Source organism: Aplidium turbinatum, chromosome 8 (assembly GCF_918807975.1).
Source record: "Aplidium turbinatum chromosome 8, kaAplTurb1.1, whole genome shotgun sequence".
Taxonomy (NCBI): Eukaryota; Metazoa; Chordata; class Ascidiacea; order Aplousobranchia; family Polyclinidae; genus Aplidium; species Aplidium turbinatum.
The window spans coordinates 2,411,906-2,429,582 of record NC_137479.1 but is presented as its reverse complement, the minus strand read 5'-3'; the positions used below and the strand labels follow the sequence as shown (position 1 = coordinate 2,429,582).

Below are 17,677 nucleotides of genomic sequence, written 5' to 3'. Positions count from 1 at the left end.
AACTTATGAAACAGTGGGATCTTTTGGGTTCAAGCAAAGCACAGTTTGAATCAGTAGGCTGCACTGAAGCTGGTGCACACTTTTCCAGCTGAAGCAGAAACATTAAGATTGTCCGCCCAGGTAGCTCAGTTGGTTAGCGCGTGACTTCGTAAACAAAGAAGCTTCAAGGTAAAGGTTCAAGATCAAACAGCGCTGGTTCGAGTCTCGGGGTGTGCGCTTGAGCAACGCTTCTAAGGACTGCTCTCCATTCAGCGGTACCTAATGGATGGAATAATCCCCTGGCAACAAGACTTCAACAATCGGAAACTTCACTACGCGTGGCGCTGTATGCACGTCTCGCAACTGCAGGTCGGGGATGAGCGACGACATTTATTTGCCTGCACGTACACAACGCAGGCCGACGACATGTTACCAGGGTTCCGGTAGAAATACAAGCTGATGAAATACTGAGTGCGACACTTGTGATATAATTTGAGTCTGTTTGGAACAAAAGTTTTAGGCTACGAGATGTATTCGATGCAGAAGAACATGACGTATTGCTTCGTTGCCAAGACTACATGACGTATTGCTTCGTTGCCAAGACTACTTTTTAAACGTAGAGTTTTGTTTGGTTTCGATACGCAAGCTATTTAAAAAAACCGGGTTTAGTTGTTTGTCCCATCCAGGCTTTGGCTCTGTCATTGAAGATTTGAATTGAGTGCCGGGAAGCAATAGTCGCATCGTAAATATCGAAGCAATAGTACGACCATAGTTAAGAAGCGCCGATGTCTCACCACGTCATACGACAATCGCCCCACTCTAACGCCTAGCCATCCCTTTCGAGGGCTTGCTGTAACGGTGGTCTCGGCTAACATCAAAGGATTTTCTTCAGCAAAATCAACCATCCTTGCTGAACTTCGCAAAAACCACCAATGCAATGACCTCTGCCTACAGGAAACCCACCGAAGTGCTACACACCACAGGCCAAGAATACCTGGAATGGACCTTGTCAACTAAATCCCTCATGAGAAACATGGCAGTGCTATCTACGTAAAATCTGGATCACGCATTAACTCAGTTTCATCCGATGATAGCAATAACACTGGATGCCTGACTCTCCATCTCGAGTCTATAAGCCTCCAAATGAACCCTTCATACCAAACGATCTGATGGTGCAAAATGGCAGCACGCCTAGCTTATTTATCGGTGATTTCAACACAGGGGCGCCGGAGCGATTTTTGACTGGGGGAGGGTAAAATTTTGAAAAAGGGCACTTTTGTTGCTGAAAGGTCATTTTTTTTAAAGTTCTAAGACAAGATATAGCGATATTGCTCATCTATCAGCTCATTATCGAGTAATGATATAATAAGTAATAAGTATACAAAACACAATGGCACGAAAGGGCATCATGCTATGATATAATGATACAGACTTTTGTGTCGTGAATGTTATTTTGAGGCAATGATGAAAGATTACAATTAGGCTAAAAGCGAATAACAGAAATTGTTAAACTGCAAAACGTGCAGTAGCTTACATGACCTTAAAAGGGAACCATTGCCCCCTCTGCCCCCCCATCCACAGAAAAGTTGAGGGTAGGGGCATCCGCCTCCCCTACTCCCGCTTCCGGTGGCCCTGTTTCAACAGCCACAGCTTGAGCTGGAACTGTAGAAACACCTCTAAAGATGGAGAAGCTGTTGAAAATGGGCTGGTGATATGACAACCTGCACCTCATACATGACCTCAAGATGTCTTATTCTTTTTACAGGGGACGATGGATGCGAGGTTCAAACCAAGATCTCATCTTTGCAAGTGACTCGATCACTCCGGGCTGTGTGAAGCATATCTTAGATCCAATCCGATGCATTCAACATCGCCCAATGTGCCTTCAAATCAAAACAGCCGTCGCTCAAAAGGACGTCCCATATCATCGACGATGTAACTTTTAAAAAGCTAACTTGAAGGGATTTATTTCGGATTTGGACTTCTACATCGCCCAGTTGCATGCGTCACCAGATAAATACTCTGACTTCATAGAAGTTGTAAGCTACGAAGAGCATCAAGAAAAAGCATCTCTAAAGGCTTTGAGGCACGTTACAACCCTGGTCTAAATTCAGACTATGCATACCTCTATGAAGACTGGAAAGAAAAGGTGCAATCACATCTTTCAACCATCGTTTCCTCATTTCGAAGATCCACAATATCACCGAAAACTTTCGATTCACTAAGCTGATACAATCGTTGCTTAGCAATCGCCGCTGTGGCCGCTTCTATACTGTACTTATTTTTGTGGCAAAATAGTAGATGGAGACAGCAAAAAAATGGTCTGCCGCCCACAAGGGAATGTTTTAGCCCCCATCTTGTACAACATTTATACTAAGTAACAACCAACCAAGCCATCCTGGTACAAAGAGCTTCCTATACGCTGACGATCTGTGTATATTGTATAACAAAGCAGCACAAACACTTCTCTTCCACGGAGAGAGTACTCAGCGATGCTCTGGATGGACTGACAACATACTACACGGAGAATCACCTGCGTGCCAACTCCAATAAAACCCAAGTTTGCGCATTCCTTAGATTCCGGGACCCATCACGCCAACTAAACATTTCCTGGAATGGAACCAAACAGACCAACTGTACCAATCCCACATACCTCGGTGTTAAACTAGATAGGTCCCTCACATACAAATCCCATATCGAAAAAGTAAGAGCTAAGGTGCCTTCTTGAAATAAGATCTAACAGAAACAAGGAAACTCTGATTGGGGTGCCCTCCCTGACACAATACTGTCAACTGCTTTAGCTTTATGCTATTCGGTTGCAGAATATGCTTGCCCAGTGTGGGAACGCTCAGCACATACCAAAAAACACAATGAATTCACCAACGGACAGTGTTGGTAGCAAATGATTGGATATCAGTAGGCTATGTGACTGATGATTGGACAATGGACATCAGTATGTGATTAATTGATAAACAACAAATGGTAATTCTTGGCCTGCCATCAGAATCACGTAATTACACGTCATTATCAAAGTCACTTGTGTTTTGCTGCAGGTTTAAAGCCGTTTTTGCTTTCATTGAATGGAAGTCGTGACTTGGGGTGCTATACCTGTGCTTTCTATAATATACGTTGTGTGGTTGTCTAAGCTGTTTAAACATATTGACAAAGCGTACACTGAAGAGCCCTCGATGAAAGAGCCCAATATGGGAAGGTATGCGATACTCGATAGAAGCAAGGTTGAACAACCTCACACAGAGTTGTGGATGCACTAAGTTGCCAATCAAGCAATAGCGTTTATTTTATTGATGTTTTGTAGCTTTGAGGTGTTTTTTAATTCATTTAAATGTAAATAATGTCCACTGATGAAATTTTAGTTGAAAAAAATGGCAAAAATATTTATTGGAGGAAATTGGTGCCGAAAGACCTCGAAGAAGTCAAGAGGATGACGTTGGAGTGCGTACTCCATAGAGAACCAATAACCGCAACTTTGAAGGAAGTATATTCTCCTGAAGATGTGATGCGGTTCGTGATGCCTCTCTCATTGGTGGGTGAGCAGTCGAAGTTGCGACATCATCTTTCAAAATATATCTTGAAATTATGCAGCACCAAACTGGAAATTTTCTTCGATACCGAGTCACTTGTAACTTATAATGTTGTATAATAAAACTAGGGATATTGGACTTAGGGGATCCGAAGCTTATCCGTTTTTTCATTTATTCCGTCCAACTGAAGGGCATGCCTAATTTCCTAAATCGTGGTGTGCTCGTTTTTAGTTTGGTTTAAGCTGGTAGGTTATGGATATGGAAGACAAAGTTGTGACTAGTGTCAGTCTGTCAGATAGGCTAGACCGAGCAGATTTTTAATTTTCAAAATTCTGTTGATTGGGTGAAGTGTCAATCTGCTATTGCCTGGAGTGGTCATTTTCTAGACCTTAGGGTACCAGTACGGTATGTTTGTATGTTGAAGGGTTGATTGATTGAATCTTTATCCTCGGACTGGGAAAGCTTCTTGCAGAGCTTAATCCTGGCAGTTTCGCATACTTGTAGAGGCTTTGAATCACTGACTCAGGCCCGGTCACCGAGATTGACAGAGTGAAGTTTCCGATTGTTAAAGTCTTGTTGCCGGGGAACTATTCCATCCATTAGATGCCGCTGAATGGAGAGCAACCCTTAACGTGCGTTGCTCAATGAAATAGTTAATTTCATTATAAACTGACGGTCCAAGTTTATTCATAATTAAAAACATACTTGAGTTTAGTACTAATCAGCTGGAAGCAGCGAATGACCAATGAGATTAGTAGGCTAACACTGGGGGAGCAAGTCTTTTAGGCGCAGACAGTTAGGCGCCGGTCAAATAGACGCGCACACTGTGGCGTCTGGATATTTAGGTGCGGAGCACTGTGGCGCCCGTTTATTTAGGTGCTATTCCTAGTAAAGTCTGCAGATTGTATCAGCTTGGCAGGTAGGACAATGCTTTTCACACAAAATGTTATATTGAACTAAAAAATATGTCATGGCTTCCGTGAGTGAAGCTGCTTATGCCGGCAATGCTTTTCCCACAAAATGTTATATTGAACAGAAAAATATATTGTATTTTAATGCGCGTGTTTGGCATTTATTTGTTGTTAGTCCAGGTTTACGTCGGCGAAAGTTTTATCAATAAATTATTCAAGTTTCCGAACATTACTGAGTTCACTTTTAGTTAAGTCAATTAATAACTACACTAAACATCAGTAAAAAATATACCGGTACAGTAGCCTATATTCAAGCGGGTGGTAAGCTTGAGTGAAGAGTAACTTAGTTTTCTGTCAGAACCCTGACTAGGTTGAATAACGAGCAAAGTCGCACCATTATGCTTGCAACTTGTAACCAGGGTTCACATGCCCTATAGATTAGAAGTGTATTCATGTAGTAGAGTAGAGCGTTGTCTCATACGTAATCGCAACAAGACCAATCCATCCGAGTAGAAGTAATTGTGAAAGATAACAGATTAAGTAAAGGTCCGTCTGGCTGCAACCTGTGTTCAGCATGAATAGCAAATGTCCTGTGGAGATGAGCTAAAATCAAGAGTAGTAGAGCGTTGTCTCGCACCTCATATCCACACGCGCATTAACAAAACAAGATATTTTTCTGTTCAATATAACATTTTGTGTGAAAAGCATTGCCCTACCTGCCAAGCTGATACAATCTGCAGACTTTACTAGGAATAGCACCTAAATGAACGGGCGCCACAGTGCTCCGCACCTAAATATACATACGCCACAGTGTGTGCGTCTACTTGACCGGCGCCTAACTGTCTGCGCCTAAAAGACGTAGACCCAACACCAACACTGGTAGGTAGGCTAACAATACACAATTACACATCATTTCTACTCATGCCAATGTATGATATAATGCTACCAAGTCTTTTTCATATCTCATTGTGCATATACCTGAAACTAAGTACTTGTGCTTGAATGTTATAGGTCATTCAAATTGTTTAGCAATATGGGGTTTACCTGTTGCGTTCCTAATTGTAATACTGGTTATCGTTTATCTCAAAGTAATCGACCAAAAGTGTCACTTTTTCGATTTCCTTGCAATCAAGATGCAATTCAAGCTTGGATTAAAGCTATTCCTAGAGAACAATATGCAGTCACTTCCTCCAGTAGTGTTTGTGCAAAACATTTTTATGATTCAGACTTTATAACAAGTAACTTACTACCGATGTCCGGGAAAGAAGAGTTGCAAAAAGAGAATTGTTGCAACTGAAAAAGCTTCGCCTAAAGCCGTTAGCTGTACCAAGAATATTTTCTGGTTATCTGACAAAGCAACAGCCACCTAAAAGATCCACTTCTACATCTACAGCGTCTGCAAGACTGAAAAAGGAAAATGATTTAACAACTAACCGAACAATTTACAATTCAAGACTCGTTTAATGATTTGAAAAAAGTGATGAATGCATTAGATGAAATCTTCTTTGTTGTTGCTGTCTCCATTGACAATCATGTTTGCAACAGGTATTTATGTCTGCATGAATTGGTTGTGATGAGAGCGGGGTAATGATATTTTTGACATGCTTTAATTTGTCACTAGACCCAGAGTAGTTCCCAGTGCCGTTAAAGGGTAATGGTTTGCGCATGTGCGCGCCTATTTGACCGGCGCCTAACTGTCTGCACCTAAAAGACGTCGACCCGTGTAAGTTGGGTGTACTTTTATGCAGTTTGAATGTATATACGAATTTATTGGACAAAAGGTGTAATTTTATTGGTACCGTAGTAATGCCTTGCTTCACATAGTTCAAATTAACTAACAATGTACATGTACATACTATTTTATTTAGAAAAATGTTCATGGATATGTGCGGGAACAACAAATTGTCAAGTTGCATTGTGCATCCTACAAGGAAAGAAAAGCATTTGTACCTATTATTTGACTTCATACACAATTTTAAAAATATTTTCAATAATTTTCTGAATAGAAAGAGAATGCACTTTCCTCCTGTTGGTGAAGATCATAGACACGTCCTTGGTGAAAAATGCACTGCTCGTTTTGAGCATATAAAACGCTTGTATGCTTTTGAGGAACACAAGTCTCTGAAGGCTGCATTTGCACTGAGGAAAGCATCGCTAAATCCCAGCAGCATAGCACATACATCACCGGGCAACATGCTTTAAGTAAGTAAAGTTGTATAATATGGTATTAATGACACAGAGACCCATCTGTGAATTGAGTATAGAATTCACTGCCTTGTAATGCATACACATAAATGGTGCTCAACTGGTGTAGTTTCTGTCTTGTATGCAGAAAGGTTTTGTCCGGATGATATGAGCATTGAGCACAACAACATTTTAAAATAGCATTTGAAATTGGTCGGTTATGACATCACAAAGACATATATAAAAGGAAGTAATATAAAAGGAAGTAATAATATGCTAGTAACTTAGGTTAGCACTATTACTGGAAACTGTGTACGAAATTAAAGTCATAGAATAAAAAATACTGAATAAGACTATTTTTGCCAGCCGCAAGCCAACGATGGCCTTTGCTATTATAATTTTCAGGTGTGTTCTGTGAATCAACTGCGCAGTGCGCATGCCTTGGAGTTGTATGCTGAAAGCAATGCTGGGTTCCTGGAAACATCAAGATTTGTGAAATTCATATAGAACATTTGGAAAATCATGTCCGTTAAATCACCATTTAAGGGTATGTCATGTCACTATACTGATATCGCAAATTTTACATATATATAAAGCAGACTTCGTACAACCAACAACAGCTTTTCTGCGAAGTTTACAGAAGTCAGTGGAAGAAGTTAAAAACAGTGAACCAGCATATTTGGATCAATCTTATTGGTGCATACGACCCTAAAGCTGTTCTAAAGTTTATTATGCTTCCTGTCCACAACATTACTTGTGAAAATTTTCTGTTTTTTTTTTCAATCAAATTAGATCATGAGCAAGTGGTTGAATCACTATCACCAGCAACTATTCCAACACATTAATAGCCAAATTCAGGACTTGTAGACTACACGAGGAAACATTTGCTACTGATAGCGGTTCGACATGTTACTTTCCAGGCGTCGCACTCTCTTATAAATGGTTACATATTAAAGCAATGTTATTGATGACATTTTTTCTTTTTTGTTTGTGAAATGCTCACTTAACTCACTGCATTGTGTGTTTTGAAGGTGTAGCAAAAAAGGATGACATGTGCATGCCAAGGAAATTTCCTAAAGAAGGAGAGGATCAACCAAACATTCTTGGCATACATTCAAACGATGACAGCAGTGCCCGAACTTGCTCAGTATTTGCATGACAGTTTGGGATTGATGTACATTCTTCAGTGCCAACAGAGTTGTGCTTTGCTGTAACGACAATGGCTGTTCAGTATTACGATGTCGTACTCAGCAATCCTTCCACTAAAAAGAAAATGCTCACCCTACCAAACTCACGCTCTGCTTTTATTCGAGCCGTTAAAAACGCAGCAGAGACGTCATTTGGTTTGCAGGCTGATGTGGCTTGTTCAAAAGGCCACTGCAATTTCGTGTTGATTGGAAAAACTTCGTTTAATTGTTTTGCCAAAAATGAACTAAAACGTTTGAACGCTTCCAGGCGCGAGGAACCCGCGAAGATGGCTTGAACAGTACGCAAGCGTACGAGTGGTGGTTCACGCAAGACTGCAAATACTTGAATTTGTGTCATTGCCTGATTGTGGTTACAGTGTGAAGTTATGATATCTGATTGTCCAGTGATATTTATTGGTATTATTTTTGTTTGTGTATATAGCCTAGTAGCCAAGTTTATGAACAATAAGCCATTGGTCGTTTTTTTCTTTTGTGGATTCTACATGTAGCCTAATGAATTGGTTATAACTTACAATATTAATAATTTTGTCATCAACATAAGATTGACAATAATGTACAGATACAACTTTTGTGAAACGACGAATAAAACAGCCAGTGCAAAACAAACATTTTCTTGTGTAGTAACACCGCATAGTGCAATTCATTGTAGGCAACATGGTTAGCCCTTCAGTTGGACGGACGGATTTTGAGTTTCGCATCCCGTTAGTGTCTAGGTATCCCTGATAAAACCTATTGCCTAATTGCGATCTTAGGCAACCAGAGGCACTTTAATGGCCTGGTAGCCTACCTCTTTACAATTATCGTGGCTAATTAAATTTGAAGCTCGTATAACCTACAAGTTGTTCTCTAGAAGCAAAAGGCAATTTACAAGCTTAGTTATGTGAAGTGGTGAGAAACGATTGTGGGAACCTTTGCCTTCGGACTGAGTTTGTTTGAAAACATAATTTTGGAAGTTTCGCATAGGCTACCTGTAGAGCATAGGCTACCTGTAGAGCATAGGCTACCTGTAGAGCATAGGCTACCTGTAGAGCATAGGCTACCTGTAGAGGCTTTGAACCACTGACGCCAGTCCGGTCACAGACATTATGGAGGGAAGTTTCATTTTATTGCTTTGTGAGGTTTTGTGTCCTGTGAGCCAAGGATACAGAACATAACTTAGTTTGTGTATTTGCAAAAGGAACATCATTGGTTGTGAATGGCCAATATGTTCATATGCCTGAAGCGATTACAAAGATGAACCGATAACAATTCTGCAGCGCCGCAATTTATTGGACATGCAATCCATAACTGATTTGAAAACAGTGGGTTAACTTGGCTTATTTACTCAACAAACACGTTGATAAGCAGAGCAAAATTTCATCTGCTGGTAAAAAATATCAACACCAAATATCTATAATCATTTGCATGTTGCTTTCCATGTCAATAGCCATTTATCTGACTATTATGCGGACTTGTAGCGACATGAAATCTAAGATAGCTTTTCATTTCCTTGATCAATTTGGTATCTGATGTGGTACTGACTGCGACGACGTGATCCAGGCCTTCTATAAGGTTTTCCTGCTTTCGGTGTTGCATGTTAGGCTACGGCTACGAGTTGCCGAATTATCGCGTCCAGGAAGTTCGTTTTCCTGAATGGTCAAAGATCTTCGCAGGCGGGATTTGCACGGATAGAATCATCCATGTATCGGTTGATCTGTACACCACTAGCGTTTTGTTTCGTCTAATTTCTTAAAGCTTTCCAATTTAAAACGTGACCGGCCTGCTAGAAAATGTCTAGGCTATATTTTTCTTCTTTTTTCAGGTACCATTCAAGCAGAACTATTCCATCGGCGCTTACGACGCGATGAAGGACGATAAATTGTGCTCGATGTTGATTTTGTCACTACAAGAACCTTCAGACGAGAAGCATGACTACTCTGCCTTCTTGGAAGGAGGAAGAGCGGATGATGATTCTGCATGCATGCAGATGATCAGAGTTAGTTTGTTCTTGATCAAGGAGGCTAAGAATAAAATGAACGTCATACCAAAGCCAAAGCATTAACAAACAACTTGAAGCTTTAAATTTCTACCCAGGACAACTTTCAATGCTGTTTGCGTCATTGAATTCCATTTTTATGTTTTCGCAGTTCCTCGACGAGGTTGGTCAAGATTTGGATTGTCACATCGGCAAGACCAAGTCCTTGATGGTGGAGATATCAGCAGTTGACGATAGTTACCTCAAAATGGGCATTATGACGGAATTGAGAAAGAAGTGAGCATCTTATAGGCTAGTAGCATTGTGTTAATAACTAAATTAGTTAGGATGCTGCATCACAACACCTCAAGTTTTGCCAAACAATGTTTCTGTACTTGTGCTTTTTCCAACAACGTGAGCAGCATCATGACTTTAAAAAGTTATTCGCTGCCATCGAGGAGTTTAAGCAGGAAGCACAAGGAATTATTCTAAATCATTGAAAAAATAATTTGGGCCTGCTATCAATAAATAGGCCCGACCACTCAAACAAGACCTTTCTCAAAAAACAATGGTGCTCTGTAAATGCGTGATACTGCTTTCGTTTCTGGGGCTCCTGAGAAAATTTCAACGTCCAAAAAGGTCCCGGTAGAGGCCAAAAGCACCCCACGAACTCTTCAATCAACTCCACTGACTGTACAGCACTCAAGTAAAAAAAATGTTTAGCCAGTTAGTTAGAAAATGGCTAGCCCTGCTGTCCCGAACCACAGTACCTAGGGGGTGACATTTGACAGATCCCTCACGCAACGCGACCATTTGGTGTCACTACATAAAAAACTGTCGGCAGACGGTGCGGTATTGAAGCGTCTGCCAATCTCCAGCTGAGGAGAGAGAGCTGACACTTTGCACACCACCGTCCTAGCTCTTGTCTACTCTTTAGCGGAGTACTGTGCACCAGTTTGCACCAGTGCTCACTGCCACAGCATTGGAACTGCCATCAACAGTGCCATCATCAACGCATTTGTATGATGCAGGTTTTGTTTTTTAATTTCATTTTCTGTTTTGAAGGGCTGAGTCGGTGGCAAGAGACAACAAGATACGGTACCTGACCAGCCTGTCCTCATCCTCCTTTACTCAAGCGATTGCAGCAAAGTTAGGCTACAAAATGCTGAAAGAAATCAAGTACAAAGAATACGTCGACAAAGTCACAGGGAAGATGCCCTTGAAAGACCCTTTGCCTCCACATACGTCATGCCAACTACTTTGCCTGGACCTTGAATAACAAGATGTGCAGGATGGATCTTGCGAGTACAGAGCGTTGATGGATGTGTAGGGTCTCCTACCGTTCTATCTTCATCTCAGAATATCCGATCTTTCCACTGTCTCATACAATCTGTTAACATCTGCTACTTTTAGCAACTAATTCCTAACTAATTGTATTCTAATAACAACATACTGTATTATCAACTAGTTTGTTATGAATTCAACTAATTTTTATCGAACGAACGTCGCCATGAAATGTCATATGACCCTAATTGCACAGAAGCAAGGCAATATAATTTACTGATGAATTTTATTCTCATATATTGCAATCAATAAGTAGGTTTATCTCAATGTCAATTTCGTTATTTAGATGCTAGTTATCATTCATTCCTTCCCAGCTAATGATCCAGGGATGGCCAACCTGTTTAATGGAATGTGTCGAACTATGCCAGTGAATTGTTAATGTCGAACAGTGGGGTTTTAAGTTGGGTTTGATCGATACCCTAGGGCTGAAGAGGGTGGTTGTAGGGGTTCGTCAAAGTTGTGATATACATTTAGAAAATCACTTAGCTGTGTTTATTTGCAGCAGTAAAGTTTTCCCACATTGGATCAAAAATACAACAAAAATAAAAGACACACAGTGCTGTAGTACAAAGTGCGCGACAAGTTCTTTTGTATTGCAGTCAGTGACGTAACAAAAATGAAACTGTTTTAAGAGATGGAAGCAGATAAAATTGTGAGGGGCAAATATTTAGGACAAGCAAAATATATTTCAAAACACAAGTACCGGTACTGCTGATAATTGGTATATTTCTTCTAAAATTACCCGACACACGGTATTCAGCCTACAGTGCAGTAGCCTGCTTGGTGTTTGCAGTTGATAATGTTCGTCTTCATTTCCAAAGATGACCAACAAGTCTGAATCAAGATTTAATACGTGGTTGGGAACATGGGATCCAGAAACATAACTTGCGCGTGATATTGTTTTAAGTGAGGGAGGGCTGCTCAGGACTCCAACCTCACTCTCTCGTCTCAGGTTTCAGAATCCATCGGCAGGACATGGTCGGAACGATTGGGTGAAGCATGAGATGCAACAAGATGACTATGACAGCTTTCGTGTCATGTCATGCTCTTAGGCACATCCTGCAACTATGATACTGGTTGGTGCCTCTTGTCTGTTCAACTACACCAATCATGAATTTCTTCCGTACAGTCTGCCACACACCCAGATTTTGAATAAGGTGACAAGCCTAATAGTGCTATTTGACCCATAGCTGGGGTTCTGTCAGGTGCTACTGTTACGGGCCAGAGCAGACCTGGGAGTAAAAGAAAAATGAAGAGTAACTCCATACCATATTTCCCATAACTCCAGAGTTCCCACACTAGAGCCTTTCCCACCGGTTGCAGTTACATATTAGTGCATATGTTTTGATTTATTGCATAAGCATGGTGTATCCGATGCTATATTCTAAATTATCATACGGCACCATATATAAATTTGTAACATTATTATTGTCAATGATATTATGTATTATATTTTCATTTGTTTGTTAATCAAGACCTAGAGGCTCCCCTCGCAGCAATTAAACCCAGAGTTTATACCTTGAATTTAAGCTAAAAAATTAACAGCAGTATTTTTGTAAGAATTACGTACAGTTTGGTGTTTAAAATTATAACCGGAATTTCAATATCTGTGTCTTTGTTTCGGTGCAATTTTAATACTTGTTGAGCAGCCAGATGAAATAGGTTGGAGTGGCTCTTTATGTGTTCTGTCAATTCGTGTGAAACATCACATTAGGCATCTGACTTAACTAACTGGTTTTTTGATGCCTCCCGATATGTGGTCAACATATTTTTGCGGCTTGTGGAGCGCAGGGTCGGCTGCTATTGTGTGTTTTGTTTTTGCGGTGATTTCTGTTCAGTGCGTGTATGGAGTTTGTAGCGGAAAAGCTTACTTTATCTTCTATAGCTTACGTTTTTTTATTCTTTGTGAGAGCGTCTTGGCATAGAAAACCGCATGTTGTTTTTCAGTGCCTCCACGGTGTAACTTCCATATGGATGAAAGTTATGTGTTTCATATTATACTACATACTTTATTGTACAATGTACCGTGCCGGTAGGCTATGAGAAGCTATAGTGAAATAAATTTGACTGACTGATTATATCATTTCAAGTGTCCACTCAAATAGAATGATTCAAGAGCGATGCATTTAAATAACTGAAGTGAAACTAGGTTGCCATTGAGGATGATTATTTCTCTGTGAATGTTGTTCACTTCTCGTTTGCGAACAACCCTCTGCGCAACGTCAAAGTTGGTTCAATACGAATCAAAATCAAATTATTTTAGTTTAAGCAACGTAATCAAACGGAAACTTTAACTCAACATATTTTACAAATTTTGTATGTCTTAATGTCGCGTTAGAAATTTAATGATGGAATTGGGATGGCATAATGGAAGATTGTCTTCCAGCTTATCACCCAAATCTTGAATTTGACGAATTTCGTCACAGCACACGACTAGGGAACTGTGTTCCGAAAGCCAGTGCAACTTGCTATTACCACAGCGAACTCGCAGCATCAAGCTAAAACAGGTCGTTATTATTCACATTGTGAAATAAGCAACGATCATGCTGCTGAAAGCGAAACTCAATCAATTACATAATGTATGTAAGTTAGTGATGGTTGCAACTGTTGCTAGAAAAGTAGCCTAGTAATGGCAATCGCTTACTCGTAATTATCAAACAAGTCAAATGAGCATCTATGGACATAGGATCAAGTTAGTCAATATGCATAGCTGGCTGGGTTACGCATAAAAGGCTGATCTTTCACAGTTAACCAAATGCCGAGGAGCCAAACTCTCTATATTTGGCTTGACTGCTGTCAAAGTCAAAAAGAAAGCGAGTGTGTTGCATGATGTTAAAACGACAGTATTGAACGAAAAAATTACACGTGCTGACTCTAAATAAAATAATAACAAGATTAGGGCTACGTTAATTTCCAGCTGGTTGGTTTGGTTTTTGAATCTTTATCCTCGGACTGACAAAGCCTTGATAGGTTATTTCTGGTAGTTTCGCATACTTGTAGAGGCTCTTGACGCAGGACCGGTTTCCGAGATTGGCAGAGTGAAGTTTCCGATTGTTGAAGTCTTGTTGCCAGGGAATTATTCTATTCACTAGGTGCCGCTAAATGAAGAGCAGTCCTGAAATGCATTGCTCAAGCGCACACCCCGAGAGTCGAACCAGCGCCGTGTGATCTTGAACCGGCGCGTAACCACTGAGCTAATGTGGCGGACGAGGCGGAGCTAAATTATTTTACCACTTAATGTAGTAATACTCTTGTTCTTGGTCCCTGACTCCCTACTCCTAGTGCAGTGTACCAGTATAGTTACATGAGGTAAATGAGTGACGAGGAATTCAAGGCTAACTGATTGCCTGATAAACTTCGTGTACCGGTTGATTAAGTTTCGCTTTTAGCAGCATGATCGTTGCTTACTTCACAGTGTAGATTCTAACGATCTGTTTTAGCCTGATGTCAGGCTGAAACAGGTCATTAAAATCTACACTGTGAAGTTCGTATACCGGGTTACGTAGCCTAATCGTCGTTAAAGATTAACAAAGTGAATCTGTTACGCCCCCTTTCTCTTCAATGTACGTCGTGTATTCTGATTGTGTGCGTCGGGTGTCACCGGAGTTATCGCCGCCAACTTGTCACGCATGAGTGTGTATTGTTCAACAAACGCATCGTTACACAAAGGTGGTTGTCGCCTGTCAGTTTGTTGGTTTCTTTTCCTTGATTATTGCGACTGCAATGTTTGTCGCAGGATGAGAGAGAGGGAGGGAGAGGATGAGTAGCATTCGTTGCAGTTTCTGGCATTGTTTAGGTTGTAGTCATAGGTGGGTAAACGTAATTCGATTCCCATTCTCGGTACGTGTATTCAAAACTACCGCGGTATCGGTTCCGTTTCGAACTTTATCAAAATTATAACTTAACTTTAAATTTCAGCACTTCAAATGAAATATTATTATTTGCTGTAAAGGACGACAAAAACAAATGCAATGACAACCACACAAGAGCCCAGCAAGGCCCCATGTTACATGCGCCTCTGAAGCAAAGGCCATTGCGGCTATCTATCCCTATCCTAAGTAGGCCTATGACCAATCTGTAACAAATCAAAAGATTTACAGTGTCCACAGTGTTAAGTGGTCTCTGCATTGTTCAGTGGCTAAATGGAATTCAACTTTGTTATAATTTCAGCAATTAACACATTTTATAAAGTTAAGAAATGGGTAGAATGTTTATGACATCACAGTTCAGACGTAGTTGAAAGCAAATAGTGATAATATAAAGATGTTAGTTTCTTTTTTGCTATAACCTTTGAATCAAAATTTTTCTAGTTTGGAGAAAGGCAGACTAAGCAGCAGCCTACGGAAACCCTATGTCTATCAAAACATAAACAAAGATTGAAAATTATGACCAACAATTCAGAAAAAAAGGTATGTAATCTATTTTCTTCTTTACATAAACTTTGTTCGCATCTTGAAATTGCATAATTTAAAAGCATGATGACCGTGAAGCTTCCAAACAACCGCGTTGCAGCGATGCAAAGTTCATTTTAATTTAAAAAAACTATGTTTTGAAGGTATACCCAAGGGCGTATCAAGAAGGGGCCAAAGAGGTTAATTGCCTTCCCGAAATAATTTAAATAAACATTTCAACCTATGTTCCTCCATCTTTTGACAGAGTTTTACTATTGCTTTATGTTGAATGTATTCCCAGAATGAGCAATTTTAAGATAGGCTACTTTTTAAAAACTTCTGGGGGAAGCCAACCAGATCTCTTTTCGGATGCTTCGCCTTGGTTGATTCATTGCCAACATAAGTTATTAATAAAAAGCTTAATTTGGTAGAAGTAAAAAACTTCGTGCAAGTTTTTCTAACATGCATCAAACAGCCATGCACAATTGCACATTGTAGATTTGTAGCAGCTGCAATGTTAATAATTTATTTTAAAGGTGCAAAATAGGGTCAAAAAACGTTTCCATGTATTCGGCGGTTTTCAATCCATATTTTGTAGTTCTGGAAAGGATTGAATTAGAGTAAAACTCGCATAAAAATTTGCTTTGGTCTCACTTGGTTTCGTTTGTCTTTGATCAGTTTTAGTAGCAACTATTCGCTATGAACCTACGCACAGCTTGTGCAGTGTGCACAAGCAATGCGCTCAGCTTATGTATACCCTCGGAAAATTTTTTATTTTTGGAACCAAAACGGAATACGTTGATAAATGGAAGATAAATGTTGATAAATGCTAACGCTATTGCATTGTGCCACAGCAACCTGTCCATTGTTATAAAAACAAAAGCGAACAAGTTAATTTGATCCAAAATTCATGGTACTTGGCGTTTTTAATAAATACAAGAAAATTCCATACGAATAAGGACCTTCTGATGATCCTCCTTTAGGGTGAAACAGGTTATGTAGAGAAGTTTTAGAAAGTAATAACTATTTTTGGTGCAATAAATACAATAGATGCCAAATGAGTCAATTGCAATTATTTTTATTTTTCAGTTTTCAGTTTATTTAACTTGCTTATGTTTAAGAATTTCCGAAAAAACAGAAGTTGGTTTGGTTGGTTTTGAATTTTTATCCTCGGACTGACAAAGCCTTGATCGGTTATTCCTGATAGCTTCGCATACTTGTAGAGGCTCTTGACGCAGGGCTGGTTACCGAGATTGGCAGAGTGAAGTTACCGATTGTTGTTGCCAGGGAATTATTCCATCCATTAAATGCCACTGAATGGAAAGCAGTCCTGTAATGCGTTGCTCAAGCGCAAGCCCTGAGCGTCGAACTTGCGCCGTGTGATCTCGAAGGTTCCGCGAAGTTTGGGCTAGAGACTGATTAGGGCAAGCAATGGCTCGTGCCAGGTCAAAACACAACAATTGACAATCTTAGAGAAGGGATTGCCTAAAAATATGCTCTAAAGATACTTTAAACTAGCATTTCTGCTCAACAATAGAAAAACACCTGGCAATACTTTTTAACGCACCCTCTTCTTGACAGTTAACGACAACATAATCTAGCGGTAAATCTCGTTTTTCTAAACTTCTTGAGAAATATCATGCATAGCCGACTGGTGGGAGCCATGGTTCCAGGTTCGAAAACGCGGTTTGACACCGCTCAAGAGCATGTGGTTGTGTGTTCGGCAAGACATTAAAGGCGTATCGTCGATTGCAGAGTGGCGCCCCTTCGACTATAGCCCTTGATTTCTCTCATGCTTGTGAGCGGCAAGCTGCTCTAGAGAGAAATGACTAGGGCCCTTCTTAGGGCTATGGCCTACTGAACTGAAAGTCTGACTTGTATGCCGTCTTCCTTTTTCCAACATTTTGAGGACACTGTTCGACAAAATCTCACTTCTCGTAGTTCAACGTTTGATCAAAACTCCAAAAGAGAACTCGGGCATCAGTGATATAAAACCCGGAAACAAAATCTTCGTACATGTCTGACGTTTTGTGGCTGATGCGCAGTGTAAAGCATGGCTGTGAAGCAGGATGTGTTTTGCCGAGTTCAAAATAAGAGTAGGCTACAGCCCTTTGCTTTGTAGCCTATTGTCGATATCGTTTCTTAACCTGTTGCGCTCACATCG

At 40.3% G+C, this 17,677-nt stretch overlaps 1 protein-coding gene across 1 annotated transcript; it reads left to right on the top strand.

Moving 5' to 3' along the window:
• Positions 1-2,582: 2,582 nt before the first annotated feature.
• LOC145775977 (uncharacterized) lies at positions 2,583-13,205 on the top strand. The gene is made up of 4 exons (XM_082587388.1): positions 2,583-3,523; positions 9,626-9,799; positions 9,951-10,075; positions 10,844-13,205. Exons 1-4 carry the CDS (start codon positions 3,332-3,334, stop codon positions 11,055-11,057), a joined length of 705 nt encoding a protein of 234 aa, XP_082443514.1. The 5' UTR covers positions 2,583-3,331; the 3' UTR covers positions 11,058-13,205.
• The last annotated feature ends 4,472 nt before the right edge of the window (positions 13,206-17,677 follow it).